The sequence below is a fragment of the Balaenoptera musculus genome, chromosome 10 (genome assembly GCF_009873245.2).
Source record: "Balaenoptera musculus isolate JJ_BM4_2016_0621 chromosome 10, mBalMus1.pri.v3, whole genome shotgun sequence".
Classification (NCBI taxonomy): domain Eukaryota; kingdom Metazoa; phylum Chordata; class Mammalia; order Artiodactyla; family Balaenopteridae; genus Balaenoptera; species Balaenoptera musculus.
This window is the reverse complement of record NC_045794.1, coordinates 7,114,299-7,135,042: the sequence shown is the minus strand read 5'-3', so window position 1 is coordinate 7,135,042 and position 20,744 is coordinate 7,114,299. Positions and strand designations below refer to the sequence as shown.

Sequence of the window (20,744 nt, the reverse complement as noted above, 5' to 3'; positions counted from 1 at the left end):
ACTGTGATACACGTTTCTCTTTATATGCTATTGTATTTTATTTGATATTATTAAGGATTTTTAAAAAACTATGTTCATATGTGTTATTGGCCTAGAGTTGTGCTTTGTAGTTATCTGATTTGTTTATTGGAGTGATCTTAAACTTAAAGAATGAGAAGGTTTCAATCATTTTTCTGTGTGCTAAAGAGTTCATATAGAAATAGAATTAATCAGTTTTTTTGAGGGTGTAATAGAATTTGCCCATGAAGTTGTTGGCATCTGGTCCCCACCTCCCTGCCTTTAACCGCCACTTTTTTTTTTTTTTGCCTATAGAGAGTCTGTAAAGCTCTTCATTATATTTTTAACCATTACTTTCTAAAGCTTATCAAAGTAATTTAAAAATCAAATAATCCTGGGACTTCCTTGGCGGTCCAGTGGCTAAGACTCCTCGCTTCCACTGCAGGGGGGATGGGTTCGATCCTTGGTGTGGGAACTAAGATCCCCGCATGCCACGCGGTGTGGCCAAAAATATCAAATAACCCTGGAAGGTTTACAATGGAAAATTATAGGAGTCTTGATTATTATTCTTGGTGTGGGTTTGATCATAAACCAGCAATGAAAAAACATGGAAGAGTTTTATTTTTCCAATATTGGTGGCAACTTATCCCTCTTTTTAAAGCTGGGTCAGAAGAAGAAAAACACGGCAGTCCATGTTTTCTTAGTTCTTTTCAATAAACACCAGTCCTTTCCAATAATTGATTATCCAATCTAGCAATTAGAATGTTGATCAGAGGGCCTACCAGCTGCTCAGCATATACGGAGCTGTTGATGCTGTGTCATTTGTTTGTCTGCCATACTTCATGGCTCCGCTTCTTAGGGGAGCTTGGTGTAGGTATTATGTGCTCTCTGCGTGTACTGCCCCTGACCCTGCTCCAAGTTATGATGGCCCTGCAGACAGGGCCTCCTCGTCCCCATTCAGTGATTCTATCTCACTCTTTTGGGGTATGTTTCTTCATGTTTAACTGAGGTGTCTCTCATAGGCTAGGCCACTGACATCTGTTTTGGACCATCTCAACGTCCTTAGTACCATGTATCAAGGAGTATTTCTAAGTCTCTTTTTTTGCTCTCCTGGAACAGGGGATGGTCTAGGTCTCGGGATCTACCACTATTCCCATCTAAGCACAGGGCACTTCTACAAGCATCAAAGCCAGGAGAAATCCCACTGAGAATGGGTACTACACCTTGCATTCCAGATTTACTCAACTCTCAAAGAGTGATTGATTGTAGTAATAACCCTAATTTATCCACACCTTCTTGTAAAATTTGCCTTGTAGCTTCTGCACTGACTCTGGGCTTGACCATGTGGAATGCTTTGGCCAATGAAAGACTACGTAGTGTGATGCAAGAAGAGATTTGAAACGTACGTGTGCATTGGACTTGCCCTCTTGCTGCTCTTGGAATCCTGCTGGTTTAGTCTTCTGGAGAATGAGAGACCACATGAGGCAGACACAAGCTGTCCCACTTGGGGTCATCTTAGGTAAGTCTCTATCATTCTGGTTTCTGACCAGAGATACATGAACAGGCTGAGCTGAAATCAGCCACACTTGACTCAAACCAGAACTATCCAGCTGAGCACAGCCCAAATTGCCATAATCACAGTTTGAGCTAAATAAATTCTACAAATGGAGCTACCAAGATTTAAGATGGTTGGTTAGCAAAAGGTAGTTGATTCTATAATGTATATTAATTCTATTATGTATATTCTCACAAGTATTTCTATTATATATATTATAATAAAAAGAAATGGAAATAAAAATGATGTGGTAAAGGCAAAGTAAATAATACTCAAAAAAAATTAATGTTGCTTTGTGTGTGTGTGGCCGTGCCGTGCAGCGTGCAGGATCTTAATTCCCCAACCAGGGATGGAACCTGTGCCCCCTGTGTTGGGAGCACGGAGTCTTAACCACTGGATCACCAGGGAAGTCCCTAATGTTACTTATTAACAGAACAAAATATCTGTCTAGTTATGAGTTTGGTTTATTTCAATCCTTGCTTTTAATAGCTGTCAGTTGTAAAACAAACCTCACAATGTTATATGGCTCAAAATGGGAAGTATATCATTAGCTGTACTTAACAAGATATGATTCTCATTTTTTAATTCTCTCCATAAATCTTTTTGTTGAGACTAGCTAGTAAATATCTTCTTTCATGGTATTAATCAAGTTGTTCTTACAAATTAGTGAGAGGGTGTTACATTTTAAACTCATTAATAAATGAGTCCAAAACTCACTGAAACCCTCCATTTTGAAGATTTCTAAAAGGAAGATATATAAGCCACATCTTTACATAATTTCTGGCAAAAGAAAAAAAATCACAACATGGTGGAACTATTTCTTTTCTAAGCATCAGTTTTCCAAATGCTCTTTCCATATGTTTGTTTGTCTTCTCACTTATTGTCTATCTTGAACTAATAGGTTAATTGTGTGTGTATGTATGTGTGTACTTTATTTTATTTATTTGTTTATTTATTTATTTTTGGCTGCGTTGGGTCTTTGTTGCTGCGCGCAGGCTTTCTCTAGTTGCGGTGAGCAGGGGCTACTCTTCGTTGCCATGCGTGGGCTTCTCAATGTGGTGGCTTCTCTTGTTGTGGAGCACGGGCTCTAGGTGCATGGGCTTCAGTAGTTGCGGTGCGTGGGCTCAGTAGTTCGTGGCATGTGGGATCTTCCCGGACCAGGGATCTAACCCGTGTCCGCAGCATTGGCAGAAGGATTCTTAACCACTGCGCCACCAGGGAAGTCCTGCGCTCATGTGCATTAATATCTGCTAATTGGCATACCATTGGAAGCTATTTCACAACACTGAAAACGTGAACAAAATTGGAACACCTGTCCTTTTTTTTTTTAAGCATAGCAACATTTAGTAAGTTTCCCAATTCTTTTAAGTAATTTGCCAAAGTGAACAAGAAGGTCACATCCCATCTTGTTCAAAAATATCATAAATATTCTAACAAACATCTTGTTTTTATGAAATTAACCATATTGAGATAGTATAATGATTTATGACACCAATTGCCTGGAGTTAGGCCAAATTTTGCAGGTTAAAGCCATGGTCCTCTACAAGACTGCCCTCATTTCAGACACCAGTCACAAGTTTGAGGGTCTTCAAGTTTACTCTCACTTCTGATCAACTGATGACAAATTGGGGGTTCCAATGACTCTGTCAGGTTTGATAATTCACTAGAACAACTCACTAAACTTAGAAAAATGCCAGCCATATTTTTGATTGCAGTTTTGTTATAGCAAAGGGATACAAATCAGAGACAGCCAATGAGAGAGACGCATGGGGTAAGGTCTGGAAGGGTCCCAAAAGTCACTTTCCTGGCACATCAATGTATAACAATACACAGAGTATTGCCAACCAGGGAGCTCACCTGAGCTTTGGTGCCCAGAATTTTTATTGGGGTTCATTACATAAGCAGGCTTGATTGAGTCATTTGCCATATGGTCAAACTCAATCTCCAGCATCCCTCCTCTGTCTAGGCTGATATCTCATGACTCAAAGCCCCAAACCTTTAATCCCATGGTTGGTGTCTCTGGTGTGGCCAGTCCCCATATTGAATTGTCTTGTTAGCACAGTAATTCATATAGGCCCACTCTGAGCACTTCATTAGCAGAAAGTATCCGGGCACACCGCAAATAACAGACACTCCTATAACTCAGGAAATTCCAAGGATTTAGAGGCTACGTCCCAGGAACTGGGTACAAATCCCAGTCAAATTCTTGATTACACAGATATTTAAATGACAATATGATGCAACACGCAGAGAAAGAATGAACCATCAGCTTCTCAGAGTTGAGGAACCTCCGCTCTTTCCTCAGGATAGATCCCATACCACTCATGACATGCAACCAACACTGAATCCTTGTCATATTAGTAAAGTTTGTTTTCAAAAAACATTTGAAATACATACAAACAGAAGTTCTAGTATTTTATTTCTGTGCCCCGGAGAACCCTCTTTTATACCACCTGGGGTACTTGTGCCCCAATTTGGAGATCACTGCCCTAGAGATTCCTTGGCTAAATGATTTGAAGAGTGCTATGGACTGAATATTTGCACCCCCTCAAAATTCATATGTTGAAATCCTAACCCCCAGTGTGATGGTATTAGGAGGTGGGGCCTTTGGGAATTGATTAGGTCATGAATGTGGTTAGTCTTCTTAGAAAAGAGACCCTAGAAAGCTCCTTCACCCCTTCTGCCATGTGAGGATGCAGTGAGAAGACTGCCATCTGTGAACTAGAAAACAGGAATCTCACCAGACATCAAATCTGCTGCCACCTTGATCTTGAACTTCCCAGCCTCCAGAACTGTGAGAAATAAATTGTTGTATAAGCCACCAAGTCTAAGCTATTTTGCTGCCCTTGACATGTCTCCCTGCTGGTAGAGTGAACTTCACTGCCCCTTTCACAGCAAGTCCGGGTGGAATCGGAGAGGATATAATGTACACCTTCTCTGAACAGAGGATTTGAATGTTACTACATGTTTCAGCTTACAAGAAGCTGCTCTGTGATCCTAGGTTCCAGAATGAGAAAATACTTAGAGAATAGCCAAGCAGAGTTACAGTCTATACAGTCTATCTCATGCAGACCCTAAGCCCTCATGTCATGTGAGTGAGAAATAAATGTTGTAAGCCCCACAGATTTGGGGGATGTTTGTGGTACAGTGTAATCCAGGTATAATGTGACTTACCCCAGGGAAAGAGAGGTACCTTTAGGAATGTATTTTGCTTTCTCCTTACAAGCTTACATTGTTAAGGTCCAGTAGCACTTGTTAGGTCCAGTAGTTATTTGCTGGAAAAATTTGTAAAAATTAGCTCTTTTTCTTCTCTTACTGTTTTTCATACCCCTTTCCCTTTCCTTACTAAACAATTCAGTCTTAAATAAAGCATTAGGCGGGGCAGAGCAAGGTAGGTGTCTGTTGAAGGGTGGGGTGGGAGAGGAGCAGTGGTCTGGTGCAGGCAGTCAGAATTTAGGCAGGACGAGCTGGGTGACTAGTCAGGGGGCTGGCTTGACAGTGGTGTTGGAGCCCGAGACGAACATCTCTGCAGGGGTGGGAAAGCGTTCTGGCCTCAGAGCCTGTGCACGCTGAGTAGAGTGTCCACACGTGGCAGTGGCCTGGCGTGGGGTGTCAGTGCCTGAGAGGTGAAGAGAGCACCTATGTGGTGGGGTGGTTGAGTGCAGGGAGCTCGTGCAGTGACCGAGGGCATCCTTGCTGGGAGGTGTCAGGGCCCCAGCAGGGGGAGGAAAGCATCCATGCAGAGGGGAGACCACGTGTGGGTTTCAGAGGCTGTCCACATGGTGGGGGAGTCCAGGAGGGGTGAGGAGGGCTTCCACACAAGACGGTGACCTTGTATAGGGTGTTAGAGCCTGAGTGGGGTAAGGATGGATCCCACATGGGGGTCAGGGGACCGGCTTCAGGAATCAGAGTTCAGGCAGAGTGAGGAGGGCTTTGCTATGGAAGGTGGCCTGGCGTAGGGCGGCAGACCTGGGCAGGGTGAGGAGAATATCCTTGGGGATCGGCTGCCTCAGTGCAGGAACACCCGCGCAGAATGGAGAGGACGTCAACAGGCGTGGGGCCTGGATTGAGAAGCAAGCCCAGTAGGGGTGAGAAGGGCATCTTAGTTAAGGAGGGAGGAGCAGCAAAGGTAGAAGATCAGTTAAATCCAGGGGCTTGATCAAATAAGTAAATAAATTAAAGAGAATGGAAGCAGGCTTCTTACTGTCACAGAAGGGAGTTAGAGATGTGGAAGGGGAAAAAACTGGAATGAACTCATTGGTGTAGGATTGAGATTAGAGGTGTTAGTGTGAACTCATGGTTTGCAATATATTTAGACATAGAAATAAATATAGAGGTAAATGTGTGCACACGTGTGTGTGTGTGTGTGTTATGCAGGAGAGCGAGGAGATTAAAAGGAGGATGGGGGAATTCCCTGGTGGTCCAGCGGTTAGGACCCCATGCTTCAACGGTCGGAGTCTGGGTTCAATCCCTCATCAGGGAACTAAGATCCCACAAGCCTGCAGTGTGGCCAAAAAATGAAAAAAAAAACAAAAACAAAAACAAAGAAAGAGGATCATTTGGGGAGAACTGAATCTGGGGCGTGAGCTGGGAGCATGTCTGTAGAAAGATTCCACATGAAGGATTTAATTTTGGGGGTGCTTTCCTCTTGGCTTTTGGATAAATTCATATGTAGCGCTCAATTTCTCTCTTAAACTGTGATTCCATTAAGTTATCCTAATTTGTTAAAGGGTCATATATACCTGTACAGCCTTTTGTTGTGGTGTCATGGAGATGAAAGGGCTCGAGAAGGGCAGCCTCCTCTTCCAGTAGAGAGAGCTTCTCTCAGGAGCGGCTGGAGGGGCTAGAGCAGGATGAATGGGGGGCACAATGGATTTAGTCAAGAACAGGGAAAAGCAGAGAACACGGCGAGCAGCTTCTGAAGGCACATAATCTAAACTTTGACTCCTCACTGCATTAGGGGACGCTGACTCTTGAAGGTGGGGAGTCTGACACATGAGTTATTTTGTCAGTTGGAATGTGGTCCCCAAAGTTGCCTGATGAGCCACAAATGATGAGGAGAATGCAAATGTGAATGAGTATATACTGAGGTTGGTTGGTCTACAAATGATTATGTTTGCATGTAAATGCTCATAAGTACTTTAATTTCTTTCCTTCTGGTAAGTTCACAGTTCTCAGGGAGAATTTCCCTAATTGGTTTGTTCCTCTTTTCTTTTCCTTCCTGTTTCCCTACATTTTGAACTTCCTGCTTTTATTGCTATTTGCTGGCATAACGTTTAAAGGCTGTGATAGACACTGTGCCGGTCCTGGGGATTGGGCCCCTGAGGTTTTTAGTTTTCATGAGACTCCTCTCAAGGTTATTTGTCTTTCTGGGGCCTCTGTTCTCATCAGGTTGCGTGATAGGATGTATGACAAGTTACAACCATGCTTGGGTTTCATTTCAAGCTGTTTTAAGGAAGAGATGAACAGGATTCTTTGAAGAGAACAGAAGATCTCAATATGACTTCAGAGGTCACTTATGCTGAAGTGAGGTTTAAAAATGAACCCCAGTCCTTAGGCACCAAATCAGAGCCTCCTGCAGGTAAGACACGTTTTCTGGTGGTTAGAGTTAATGATGGAATGAAGGATGAAGAGAGAATACTATAAACGGAGCCTAGGTAATGTTGGTTAATGGTTCTCTGGCCACAGTTGGGAAACACAGCATTCTCAGAAGACTGAGTCTCCTGAAGATAAGCATTAAGGGATTGTACAGCGGTGCCATAACACAACTGAGGTGTGAGAAATCCACTACAGGCCTGAGCTAAAGAGAGTGCTAATGAAGCTGGGAAGTTGTCCTTCTGTGCCTTCTGTGCAGTCTAGAGAATGGGTACAGGTCTGGAAGCCATCAGCCCAGATGCAAGGACTAATGATGAATTAGTGGGTTTTGTTTCCTGATCTTGATAGGGGAAGAGTTTGGGTGGAGAGTGTTTGCGTGTATTGGTTAGTACCAGACTAAAGTGGAATGAAAGACCATTGCAGATGAAAGACTAGAAAGTCGTATAAAGAAAGTCCCTTATGTTTCGAGGGAAATTGCTCTGCAATCAGAAAATCCAATGCATACTGCATCTCTGAGATGGATTCAACGAAGTTTGGAAGTAGATAAAGGGTAATTTGGGTAACATGTATGATATCTCAGATATAGAACAAAAGGGAGAAAAAAAAAAAACATGGAGACTATGAGAAGCTGTGAGAGGGTAGTCATGATTGCTCATGTTTTCCAGAATTCTTCTGTGGAAATATGGAGAATGCTCAGGAAACTGTTTCTTTTCCCCTTAAAAAATTTATAGGGACTTTCCTGGTGGTCCAGTGGTTAAGACTGTGCTCCCACTGCAGGGGGCACAAGTTCGATCACTGGTCAGGGAACTAAGATCCCACTACCGCCCGGCATGGCCAAAAATAAATAAGTAAGGAAGTAAGGAAATAAGGAAGTAAACACATGGTAACCTTTAAAAATAAATAAAAATTTAAAAATTTATCTAATTTCTTTATTGTATGTTGCAATGTTCATTATAGAAAAAAATAAAAAACTAGAGGTATACACAAATTTAAATTACTGTATTTATTCTTACCATCTAGAGATAACTATAATTTCCATTTTAGTGTATATCCTTCCAGATATAAATATACATAAATGTGTATATGTATTTTTTCTAAACATGAGATCATATTATACATTATTGAAGGTTTTACCACCACTTGGCAATATATTATAACTTTGAGAAAATAATTCTTTTTTTTAAATTGAGGTATGATTGACAGACAAAATTATATTAGTTTCAGGTGTACAACATAATGATTTGATTCTTATGTATATTGTGAAATGATCACCACAATGTCTAGTTAACATCTGTCACCGTACATAGTTTCACAGTTTTTTTCCTGTGATGAAGACTTTTAAGATTTACTCTTAACAACTTTCAAATATGCAGTATTTTATATAAATATATCTATATATATATTATAACCTATAATATTATTAACTACAGTTGCCATGCTGTACATTATATCCTATGACTTATTTATTTTGTAACTGGAAGTTTGTACCTTTGACCCCCTTCACCCATCGCACTCACCCCATCACTCCCCACCTCTGGCAACCACCATTCTGTTCTCTGTATCTATGAGTTATTATTATTATCTTTTAAAGATTCCACAGATAAGTGAGATCATATGGTATTTGTCTTTCTTTTTCTCACTTATTTTTCTTACCATAATGCCCTTAAAGTCCATCCTCAAGGCAAGATTTCATTATTTTTTATGACTGAATAATATCCATTGCATATAATTATCACATTTTCTTTATCCATTCACCAATGGACACTTGAGAAGATAATTCTTAACCATGAAATGGTGACTAAAAAGGTCTGATTTTTTAACACAACATTGTAATTCAACTATACTTCTATAAAAAATAAATTTTTTAAAAAAGGTCTGCTATTATTTTAAGGATGTGATGAGGGATGATTATAAAGATTTATCTGCTATGGCATTATTTACATTAAAAAATTTTTTTTAATTTTTTATTTTATTTTATTAATTTTTTTATATGGCAGGTTCTTTTTATTTTTATTAGTTCAACATTTTTATTAATATTTACTTTCAATATCTACATTCTCCTCAAATTCAATTCCAAACCACAAAATCTAAAAATATTTCTTTTTTTTTTTTTGGTTGTAGTCTTTTTTTTTATAACATCTTTATTGGAGTATAATTGCTCTACAATGGTGTGTTAGTTTCTGCTTTATAACAAAGTGAATCAGTTATACATATACATATGTTCCCATATCTCTTCCCTCTTGCATCTCCCTCCCTCCCACCCTCCCTATCCCACCCCTCTAGGTGGTCACAAAGCACCGAGCTGATCTCCCTGTGCTATGCGGTTGCTACCACTAGCTATCTATTTTACGTTTGGTAGTGTATATATGTCCATGCCACTCTCTCACTTTGTCCCAGCTTACCCTTCCCCCTCCCCATATCCTCAATCCATTCTCTAGTAGGTCTGTGTCTTTATTCCCGTCTTGCCACTAGGTTCTTCATGACCTTTTTTTTTTTAGATTCCATATATATGTGTTAGCATATGGTATTTGTTTTTCTCTTTCTGACTTACTTCACTCTGTATGACAGACTCTAGGTCCATCCACCTCACTACAAATAACTCAATTTCATTTCTTTTTATGGCTGAGTAATATTCCATTGTATATATGTGCCACATCTTATCCATTCATCCGATGATGGACACTTAGGTTGCTTCCATATCCTGGCTATTGTAAATAGAGCTGCAATGAACATTTTGGTACATGACTCTTTTTGAATTATGGTTTTCTCAGGGTATATGCCCAGTAGTGGGATTGCTGGATCATGTGGTAATTCTATTTTTAGTTTTTTTTTTTTTTTTTTTTTTTTTTTTTTTTTTAACATATCAACTCTTTATTTATTTATTTATTTAATTGAAGTATAGTTGATTTACAAGAGTGTGTTAGTTTTAGGTGTACAGCAAAGTGATTCAGTCATGCATACGTCTATATATATCCAGATTCTTTTCCATTACAGACTATTACAAGACATTGAGTATAGTTCCCTGTGCTGTACAGTAAATTCTTGTTGTTTATTTTATATATAGAGGTGTATATCTGTTAATCCCATACCCCTAATTTGTCCCTACCTGTCTTTCTTTCCCTTTGGTAACCGTTAGTTTGTTTTCTATGTCTGTGAGTCTGTTTCTGTTTGTTTGTTTGTTTGTTTTAAATTTTATTTATTTATTTATTTATTTATTTATTTATTTATTTTTTTTTTTAAACATCTTTATTGAAGTATAATTGCCTTACAATAGTGTGTTAGCTTCTGCTTTATAACAAAGTGAATCAGTTATACATATACAATATGTTCCCATTTCTCTTCCCTCTTGCATCTCCCTCCCTCCCACCCTCCCCATCCCACCCCTCTAGGTGGTCACAAAGCACCGAGCTGATCTCCCTGTGCTATGTGGCTGCTTCCCACTAGCTATCTATTTTACATTTGGTAGTGTATGTATGTCCATGACACTCTCTTACCCTGTCCCATCTCACCCCCCCCCCCCCCCCATATCCTCAAGTCCATCTCTAGTAGGTCTGTGTCTTTATTCCCGTCTTGCCACTAGGTTCTTCATGGCCTTTTTTTTTTTTTCCTTAGATTCCGTATATATGTGTTAGCATACTGTATTTGTTTTTCTCTTTCTGACTTACTTCACTCTGTATGACAGACTCTAACTCCATCCACCTCATTACAAATACCTCCATTTCATTTCTTTTTATGGCTGAGTAATATTCCATTGTATATATGTGCCACATCTTCTTTATCCATTCATCTGTCGATGGACATTTAGGTTGCTTCCAGGTCCTGGCTATTGTAAATAGAGCTGCAATGAACATTGTGGTACATGACACTTTTTGACCTATGGTTTTCTCAGGGTATATACCCAGTAGTGGGATTGCTGGGTCGTATGGTAGTTCTATTTGTAGCTTTTTAAGGAACCTCCATACTGTTCTCCATAGTGGCTGTATCAATTTACATTCCCACCAACAGTGCAAGAGTGTTCCCTTTCCTCCACACCCTCTCCAGCATTTATTGTTTCTAGATTTTTTGATGATGGCCATTCTGACCGGTGTGAGATGATATCTCATTGTAGTTTTGATTTGCATTTCTCTAATGATTAATGATGTTGAGCATTCTTTCATGTGTCTGTAGGCCATCTGTATATCTTCTTTGGAGAAATGTCTATTTAGGTCTTCTGCCCATTTTTGGATTGGGTTGTTCGTTTTTTTGTTATTGAGCTGCATGAGCTGCTTGTAAATCTTGGAGATTAATCCTTTGTCAGTTGCTTCATTTGCAAATATTTTCTCCCATTCTGATGGTTGTCTTTTGGTCTTGTTTATGGTTTCCTTTGCTGTGCAAAAGCTTTTAAGTTTCATTAGGTCCCATTTGTTTATTTGTGTTCTTATTTCCATTTCTCTGGGAGCTGGGTCAAAAAGAATCTTGCTGTGATGTATGTCATAGAGTGTTCTGCCTATGTTTTCCTCTAAGAGTTTGATAGTGTCTGGCCTTACACTTAGGTCTTTAATCCATTTGGAGTTTATTTTTGTGCATGGTGTCAGGGAGTGTTCTAATTTCATACTTTTACATGTAGCTGTCCAATTTTCCCAGCACCACTTATTGAAGAGGCTGTCTTTTCTCCACTGTATATGCTTGCCTCCTTTATCAAAGATAAGGTGACCATATGTGTGTGTGTTTATCTCTGGGCTTTCTATCCTGTTCCATTGATCTATATTTCTGTTTTGTGCCAGTACCAAACTGTCTTGATTACTGAAGCTTTGTAGTATAGTCTGAAGTCAGGGAGCCTGATTCCCCCAGCTCCATTTTTCGTTCTCAAGATTGCTTTGGCTATTCGGGGTCTTTTGTGTTTCCATACAAATTGTGAAATTTTTTGTTCTAGTTCTGTGAAAAATGCCAGTGGTAGTTTGATAGGGATTGCATTGAATCTGTAGATTGCTTTGGGTAGTAGAGTCATTTTCACAATGTTGATTCTTCCAATCCAGGAACATGGTATATCTCTCCATCTATTTGTATCGTCTTTAATTTCTTTCATCAGTGTCTTATAATTTTCTGCATACAGGTCTTTTGTCTCCTTAGGTAGGTTTATTCCTAGATATCTTATTCTTTTTGTTGCAATGGTAAACGGGAGTGTTTTCTTAATTTCACTTTCAGATTTTTCGTCATTAGTGTATAGAAATGCAAGCGATTTCTGTGCATTAATTTTGTATCCTGCTACTTTACCAAATTCATTGATTAGCTCTAATAGTTTTCTGGTGACATTTTTAGGATTCTCTATGTATAGTATCATGTCATCTGCAAACAGTGACAGTTTTACTTCTTTTTTTCCAATTTGTATTCCTTTTATTTCTTTTTCTTCTCTGATTGCCGTGGCTAGGACTTCCAGAACTATGTTGAATAATAGTGGAGAGAGTGGGCATCCTTGTCTTGTTCTTGATCTTAGAGGAAATGCTTTCAGTTTTTCAGCATTGAGAATGATGTTTGCTGTGGGTTTGTCATATATGGCCTTTATTATGTTGAGGTAGGTTCCCTCTATGCCCACTTTCTGGGGAGTTTTTATCATAAATGGGTGTTGAATTTTGTCAAAAGCTTTTTCTGCATCTACTGAGATGATCATATGGTTTTTCTTCTTCAGTTTGTTAATATGGTGTATCACATTGATTGATTTGCGTATATTGAAGAATCCTTGCATCCCTGGGATAAATCTCACTTGATCATGGTGTATGATCCTTTTAATGTGTTGTTGGATTCCTTTTGCTAGTATTTTGTTGAAGATTTTTGCATCTATATTCATCAGTGATCTTGGTCTGTAATTTTCTTTTTTTGTAGTATCTTTGTCTGGTTTTGGTTTCAGGGTGATGGTGGCCTCATAGAATGAGTTTAGGAGTGTTCCTTCCTCTGCAAATTTTTGGAAGAGTTTGAGAAGGATGGGTGTTAGCCCCTCTCTAAATGTTTGATAGAATTCACCTGTGAAGCCATCTGGTCCTGGACTTTTGTTTGTTGGAAGATTTTTAACCACAGTTTCAATTTCATTACTTGTGATTGGTCTGTTCATATTTTCTGTTTCTTCCTGGTTCAGTCTTGGAAGGTTATACCTTTCTAAGAATTTGTCCATTTCTTCCAGGTTGTCCATTTTCTTGGCATAGAGTTGCTTGTAGTAGTCTCTTAGGATGCTTTGTATTTCTGCGGTGTCTGTTGTAACTTCTCCTTTTTCATTTCTAATTTTATTGATTTGAGTCCTCTCCCTCTTTTTCTGGATGAGTCTGGCTAATGGTTTATGAATTTTGTTTATCTTTTCAAAGAACCAGCTTTTAGTTTTATTGATCTTTGATATTGTTTTCTTTGTTTCTATTTCATTTATTTCGGCTCTGGTCTTTATGATTTCTTTCCTTCTGCTAACTTTGGGTTTTGTTTGTTCTTCTTTCTCTAGTTCCTTTAAGTGTAAGGTTAGATTGTTTACTTGAGATGTTTCTTGTTTCTTGAGGTAGGCTTGTATAGCTATAAAGTTCCCTCTTAGAACTGCTTTTGCTGCATCCCATAGGTTTTGGATCGTCGTGTTTTCATTGTCATTTGTCTCTAGGTATTTTTTGATTTCCTCTTTGATTTCTTCAGTGATCTCTTGGTTATTTAGTAACGTATTGTTTAGCCTCCATGTGTTTGTGTTTTTTACGTTTTCTTCTCTGTAATTCATTTCTAATCTCATAGCGTTGTGGTCAGAAAAGATGTTTGATACGATTTCAATTTTCTTAAATTTACTGAGGCTTGATTTGTGACCCAAGATGTGATCTAGCCTGGAGAATGTTCCGTGCGCACTTGAGAAGAAAGTGTAATCTGCTGTTTTTGGATGGAACGTCCTATAAATATCAATTAAATCTATCTGGTCTATTGTGTCATTTATAGCTTCTGCTTCCTTATTTATTTTCATTTTGGATGATCTGTCCATTGGTGTAAGTGAGGTGTTAAAGTCCCCCACTATTATTGTGTTACTGTCGATTTCCTCTTTTATAGCTGTTAGCAGTTGCCTTATGTATTGAGGTGCTCCTATGTTGGGTGCGTATATATTTATAATTGTTATATCTTCTTCTTGGATTGATCCCTTGATCATTATGTAGTGTCCTTCCTTGTCTCTTGTAACATTCTTTATTTTAAAGTCTATTTTATCTGATATGAGTATTGCTACTCCAGCTTTCTTTTGTTTTTCCATCCCCTCACTTTCAGTGTGTATGTGTCCCTAGGTGTGAAGTGGGTCTCTTGTAGACAGCATATATATGGGTCTTGTTTTTGTATCCATTCAGCAAGCCTGTGTCTTTTGGTTGGAGCATTTAATCCATTCACATTTAAGGTAATTATCGATATGTATGTTCCTATGACCAATTTCTTATTGTTTTGGGTTTGTTTTTGTAGGTCCTTTTCTTCTCTTGTGTTTCCCACTTAGAGAAGTTCATTTGTTGTAGAGCTGGTTTGGTGGTGCTGAATTCTCTTAGCTTTTTCTTGTCTGTAAAGCTTTTGATTTCTCCATCGAATCTGAATGAGATCCTTGCTGGGTAGAGTAATCTTGGTTGTAGGTTCTTCCCTTTCATCACTTTAAGTATGTCATGCCACTCCCTTCTGGCTTGTAGAGTTTCTCCTGAGAAATCAGCTGTTAACCTTATGGGAGTTTCCTTGTATGTTATTTGCCGTTTTTCCCTTGCTGCTTTCAATAATTTTTCTTTGTCTTTAATTTTGCCAATTTGATTACTATGTATCTCGGCGTGTTTCTCCTTGGGTTTATCCTGTATGGGACTTGCTGCGCTTCCTGGACTTGGGTGGCTATTTCCTTTCCCATGTTAGGGAAGCTTTCGACTATAATCGCTTCAAATATTTTCTCTGGTGCTTTCTCTCTCTCTTCTCCTTCTGGGACCCCTATAATGTGAATGTTGTTGCATTTAATGTTTTCCCAGAGGTCTCTTAGGCTGTCTTCATTTCTTTTCATTCTTTTTTCTTTATTCTGTTCTGCAGCAGTGAATTCCACCATTCTGTCTTCCAGGTCACTTATTCGTTCTTCTGCCTCAGTTATTCTGCTATTGATTCCTTCTAGTGTAGTTTTCATTTCAGTTATTGTATTGTTCATCTCTGTTTGTTTGTTCTTTAATTTTTCTAGGTCTTTGTTAAACATTTCTTGCATATTCTTGATCTTTGCCTCCATTGTTTTTCTGAGGTTCTGGATCATCTTCACTATCATTATTCTGAATTCTTTTTCTGGAAGGTTGCCTATCTCCACTTCATTTAGTTGTTTTTCTGGGATTTTATCTTGTTCCTTCATCTGGTACATAGCCCTCTGCCTTTTCATCTTGTCTATCTTTCTGTGAATGTGGTTTTTGTTCCAGAGGCTGCAGGATTGTAGTTGTTCTTGCTTCTCTGGCATTATTTAAAATAGTTAAAGTTGGAAATAATCTGAAAGATTATTTAAATATATAATGAAATACTATGCAACCACAATACAGTGTGCTAAAGAAGAAAATATGGTGGCATGAAAAATGTTGATGATACAGCATATAAGAAAATAGTAGGTCAGAAACCAGTATACATGGTGTGTTAATCATGTGGCAAAAGGTGCATGTATAGATATATACAGTTAAAAAATTGCTGGAAGGATGTATGCCAAAATATTTACAACAGTTATCCTCAGTGGTAGGAATTTGTGCTCTTATGTATTTTCTAAAGTTTCTACAATGAACATTATTATTTCCTTCATAGTTTCATATTATTTCAAATGTCATGTTGTTAGTATAGTGTATCATCCAAGAAAAGGAAGATGAGGAAGAGAAGGTGAAAGAGGAAATCAGGGTCAGAATTTATTATTGATGAAGTTAATATGATTTCTCCTTCAGCTCCCAAAGAGAAGACCAACCTTCACAAAAGTCACCCTAGTTTTCCCAAGCTACTTCTTGCCTCATTGCTGATACTTCTGCTACTATTGGCAATCTCATTTTTGATCGCTTTTATCTGTAAGTATCCAGCTGAATCTATAGGGAATGTCTGCCTTACGTGAAGAGATGGCATCCAATAAACCAGAACAATGGGTTTTTTCAGAAATCTGGAAAAGAAGTCATCTCTGGGGGAAGACATAATTAGTGGGACTCCACTGGGAATTTTGTTCTTTATTTGAATTTAGTTACTCTTCTATAGAAATAATGGCATTCACTCCCTTTAGAGAAATTGAAGAGTATATATGTATACATGTTTCTGTGTTGTAGAGTGAAATCTATAGGGCACCATTTGTACACTAGACAGTTGTGTAAGTGAGGTCAAATCTATAGTTCCTTAGTAGTGTTTATAAGGCTATTACTTTTTGAGTGCACAGACACATAGTTTGGGATGAGCAGGTGGACAAGAAGGAAATGGGAAGAAATCTCCCAGGAAAAATTTTTAATTAAAATTTCACCTTTATTATTTCTGTCCTTCTCAAGACTGCATGAGATCTTAAAGTCAATTTGGCAGATAGGTGGATTTCTGCCTATCTTTGGCTTTAAGAATTTATCAAATTTTTAAAAATCATAAAACTAGTATATATTTGGGTAGATATTTTATTCATTCATTTGGTCATTCAATAAGCTACGATGGCCATCTACTCTATGTCAGGCACTGTGCCAGACAGCATCAACAGAGTCATAGCCCTTGGTCTCAAGAAGTTCGGAGAATGATGGTAACTGGTTGAATGAACCAGTGGTTATAACAGCGTATGGTAAATGTTCTGCAGGTTAGAAGCACAGGACGCTGAGACAGGCTTCCTGGAGGAGGTGACAGCTACACCTGTGTGGACCAAGAATGACAGAGATGTGAGAGAGCTTGGAAACATTTGGGGAAATGTGTATAAATGACTGTGACATATAGTGCTAAGTGAACTGTGAGAAATGAAGTTGCAGGTGGGAGAAACAAGCAGAGCTCACATCATGAAGAGTGTTGTATATAATGCTAAAGAGTGTGGATTTTTCCCCCTGAAGGTTATTGTATCCATTATCTTCTGCTGCTTAATAAACCAATCTAAAGCTTAGTGGATTAAAACAACAACTATTTTTAGCTCATGATTCTGTGGTTTGGCAATTTGGACTGGGCTCAGCTGGGAGGTTCTGTTGGTCCTGGCTAAAGCCAGTTGTGCATATGCAGTCAAGTTCCAGTTACAGGCAACCCGGTTTCTGAGGAAGAGGATGTAAGCTGGAACGACATGGACAAATTGGTCCCACTTCTTTCGTAATTCATCGGGCTAGCCCGAGCTTGTTCAGATGGGAACGTGTAGGCTTGTAGAGTGAGAGCGATAGTGAGCAAAGCCTCCTGAAGCCTTAGCTTGGAAGTAACCAGAGTTGCGTCTGCACATTCTGTTGGCCAAAGGAAGTCTTAAAGCCAGCCCAGATTCAAGTGGTGGAGAAATAGACCCCACTTGTTGATTGGAAAAGTTAATAAGTTATATTGCAAAGGGGTGTGGATACAGGGAGAGTTGAAAATTGTGGCCATTTTTGGAATGTGTCACAGTCAGGGAGAGCCATTGAAAAATTTTAACCAGGGAAGTGATCATAACTAAATTTGATTTATAGAAATATGCTTTTGGTGTAGATGTGTAAAATGGATATATGAGGACAGAACTGGAAGTAAAGAGAATAGTTGGAAAGCCAATTCATTATGCAATTGAGAAATAGTGAGAACCTGATCTAAGGCTAGGGGTAGTGAAGGAGAAAGGGGGTAGCTTTGAATGATAATGAGGCGGTATAATCAAGGAGGTTGAGGCTTGATGAATATTTAGATCTGGGAAATAAAGGACCAAGAGAAGTAAAGTGTGGCTCCAATATTCCTACTTGGTGAACTCAGAAATCACGAAGTTATTCAAAGAGGTAGACAATAAATGATGAGTAGAAGGTTTGAGATGGAAGATGGTGATTTAAGTTTTGGGCATGTTAAATGTTGTATGACTCTTGGAACCTCAAATGGACATGTCTAGTGGGAGACATATTTGTCTGGATTTTAGGAGACAGGTCTGAGCTTTGGAAGTCATTTACATTTAGGTACCAGTTGAAACCATGAGGACACATGATATCAGTCAAGGAGAAGATTTAGTATAGGAAAGAAGGGTAAGGATGGAACTCTAGGGAATGTCACATTTTAAAAGAGATGGATAGGGAATTCCCTGGTGGTCCAGTGGTTAGGACTCTGTGCTTTCACTGCCGAGGGTGCAGGTTCAATCCCTGGTGGGAGAACTAAGATCCCTCAAGCTGAGCAGCCATAAATAAATAAACAAATAAATAAATAAGAAAGATGGATTGAGAAAGAGGATCTTACAAAGGAGTATAAGAAGCAACAGCAGGGCTTCCCTGGTGGCGCAGTGGTTGAGAGTCTGCCTGCCAATGCAGGGGACACGGGTTCGAGCCCTGGTCTGGGAGGATCCCACATGCCGCGGAGCGGCTGCGCCCATGAGCCACAATTGCTGAGCCTGCGCGTCTGGAGCCTGTGCTCCGCGATAAGAGAGGCCGCGATAGTGAGAGGCCCGCGCACCGCGATGAAGAGTGGCTCCCGCTTGCCACAACTGGAGAAAGCCCTTGCACAGAAACGAAGACCCAACACAGCCATAAATAAATAAATAAATAAATAAATTAATTAATTAATTTAAAAAAAAAAAAAAGAAGCAACAGCAGGAAAGCTGAGGCAAACACAGGAAAGAGTAGTGTCCCAACAGTTAAGGGGGAAGAGAACTAGGGTCAAGTATGGCAGGAAGTCAAAGGGGAAGAAAATTAAGAAGTGGCCCTAGGAAATTACTGATAACCCATTGCAAGGGTGATTTTCATGGAGTGGTGGAAGCAGAATCCAGCATGCAGTGGTTAAAGAACTAAATAGAGGTAAGGAGGAGAGAAAGAGAGAAAATTTACTTTTTAGAGGGAGAGGTAGGTTAGTCTTGAGCTGTGAGAGACTTGAGTGTGTTGGCCTGCTGAGGAATAAGAGCCAGGTGGGATGGATAAAGTAAAGGAAAGAAGATGAAGAGGATAATGTCTTCCTCTCCAGATCATTGTTGGAGTTGTTTTGATTCCCAATTCTACAAGTAACCCAGAACTCATCAGAATTAGCTAAATTTCTCCCCGAAGACTCATGCTGTGTACATCCTCAGGTAGAAGTATTTAATCATTTTCTCTCCATTCCTTGTCCTTCAAGGATTAGCCTTTGCATGCATTTAGTGTGGATATTTGAAGGAGAATATGGACAAATCCCTTTAGACCTGTTATAATGGAAGCGTCATGTCCTCTTTCAACTACTGATTTTTTCAGCTATTCCTGCAGAAATCTGTAGTTTCAAAATCAGTGGGATTAGGATTACATTGAATGTGGGGTGATAGGAAATCTTTTCCACAGTCAGGATTCTATTAAAGTAATTGGGCAATTGTAGGTTTTGTTCCTATAAAGAATGTAAGTAACATTAAGGAGTGACGTTATAACGCTACCAGGAAAATGAATGGTCTTATTCTCTTTTTCAGTTTTTTTCCAAAAATGTTCTTATATTCCTAAAGAAAAAAAGACTACAAAAGAAGTCCCTCACACAGTATTGGAATGTATGAAAGAAAATTCGACCACAGAAGGTAAAAATTAAATGTGCCTATAACTCAGTTGTTGTCTCTACTGTGTGCCAGATCTATATTTCCAATAAGGTTCACAGGCAGGTCATACTAAGAAGTTGAGTCTTATGATCATTTTAAACTTTAAGTATACAAATATTTAGGACCTAAAATTCTTTTATACATATCTTTAGTATATCTGTGTAAGGAAATAGTTTTAATTGTGAAAAAGATTACATTGCTTTTGGGTTTCTTCAGCCTTTGCTTCTTTCTGAGCTTTCTGTGCATACTTGCCCTTTTTGTTACATATCAGGTAAAACTCACTCGTTCAAGAAAAATTTAATTCATTTGGGTTTTAAGAAAACATATGTGCATAAAACATTTCTGGGAGAATGCATAAAATACACTTAAACAGGGTTTTACCTCTTCAGACTAGAGTTGAAGGTTTTGGAAGAGGAAGAAAGTTTTAGTTTTGTTTGATGAAGAGGATGTAAATTTTATATAGATGTGATTATTTAAATTAAAAATAGACTATTTTTAGAGAACAGTTTTATTTTTACAGCAAAACTGAGTAAATAATAGACTTCCCATATCACTCCCCTCCCCCGTGTACACAATTTTTCCAACATCTTACATTATTAGTATGGTACATTTATTGCAACTATTGAACCAATATTGATATATTATCATTAATTAAAGTTCATAGTTTGTTCAGATTTCCTTAGTTTTTTTCCTTAATGAACATTTTTTTTCTTAATGAGAAACTTTTTCTTAGTTTTTTCTTTCTTTTTTTAATTTTGATTCTTTTTAAAAAATTAATTAATTAATTTATTTTTGGCTGCATTGGGTCTTCATTGCTGCATGCGGGCTTTCTCTAGTTGCGGCGAGTGGGGGCTACTCTTCGTTGCGGTGCGTGGGCTTATTGTGGTGGCTTCTCTTATTGTGGAGCATGGGTTCTAGGCGCATGGGCTTCAGTAGTCGTGGCACGTGGGCTCA

General features: G+C 38.8%; 1 protein-coding gene across 4 annotated transcripts in view; it reads left to right on the top strand.

Annotated features, from left to right (window-relative positions):
* Positions 1 to 475: 475 nt before the first annotated feature.
* Positions 476 to 20,744, top strand: part of LOC118902672 (C-type lectin domain family 4 member A-like) — a 38,858-nt gene continuing 18,589 nt past the window's right edge. Inside the window, exons 1-4 of one of the 4 annotated variants that reach the window (XM_036867283.1) lie at positions 476 to 1,516; positions 6,944 to 7,133; positions 16,048 to 16,164; positions 19,671 to 19,772. In XM_036867283.1, the coding sequence (XP_036723178.1) occupies positions 7,052 to 7,133; positions 16,048 to 16,164; positions 19,671 to 19,772 (301 nt within the window). In that variant the 5' untranslated portion in view covers positions 476 to 1,516; positions 6,944 to 7,051. Of the gene's footprint in view, positions 1,517 to 6,848; positions 7,134 to 16,047; positions 16,165 to 19,670; positions 19,773 to 20,744 lie in introns of those variants that run through there. The other 3 variants (XM_036867284.1, XM_036867282.1, XM_036867285.1) reach the window with 3 other exon arrangements.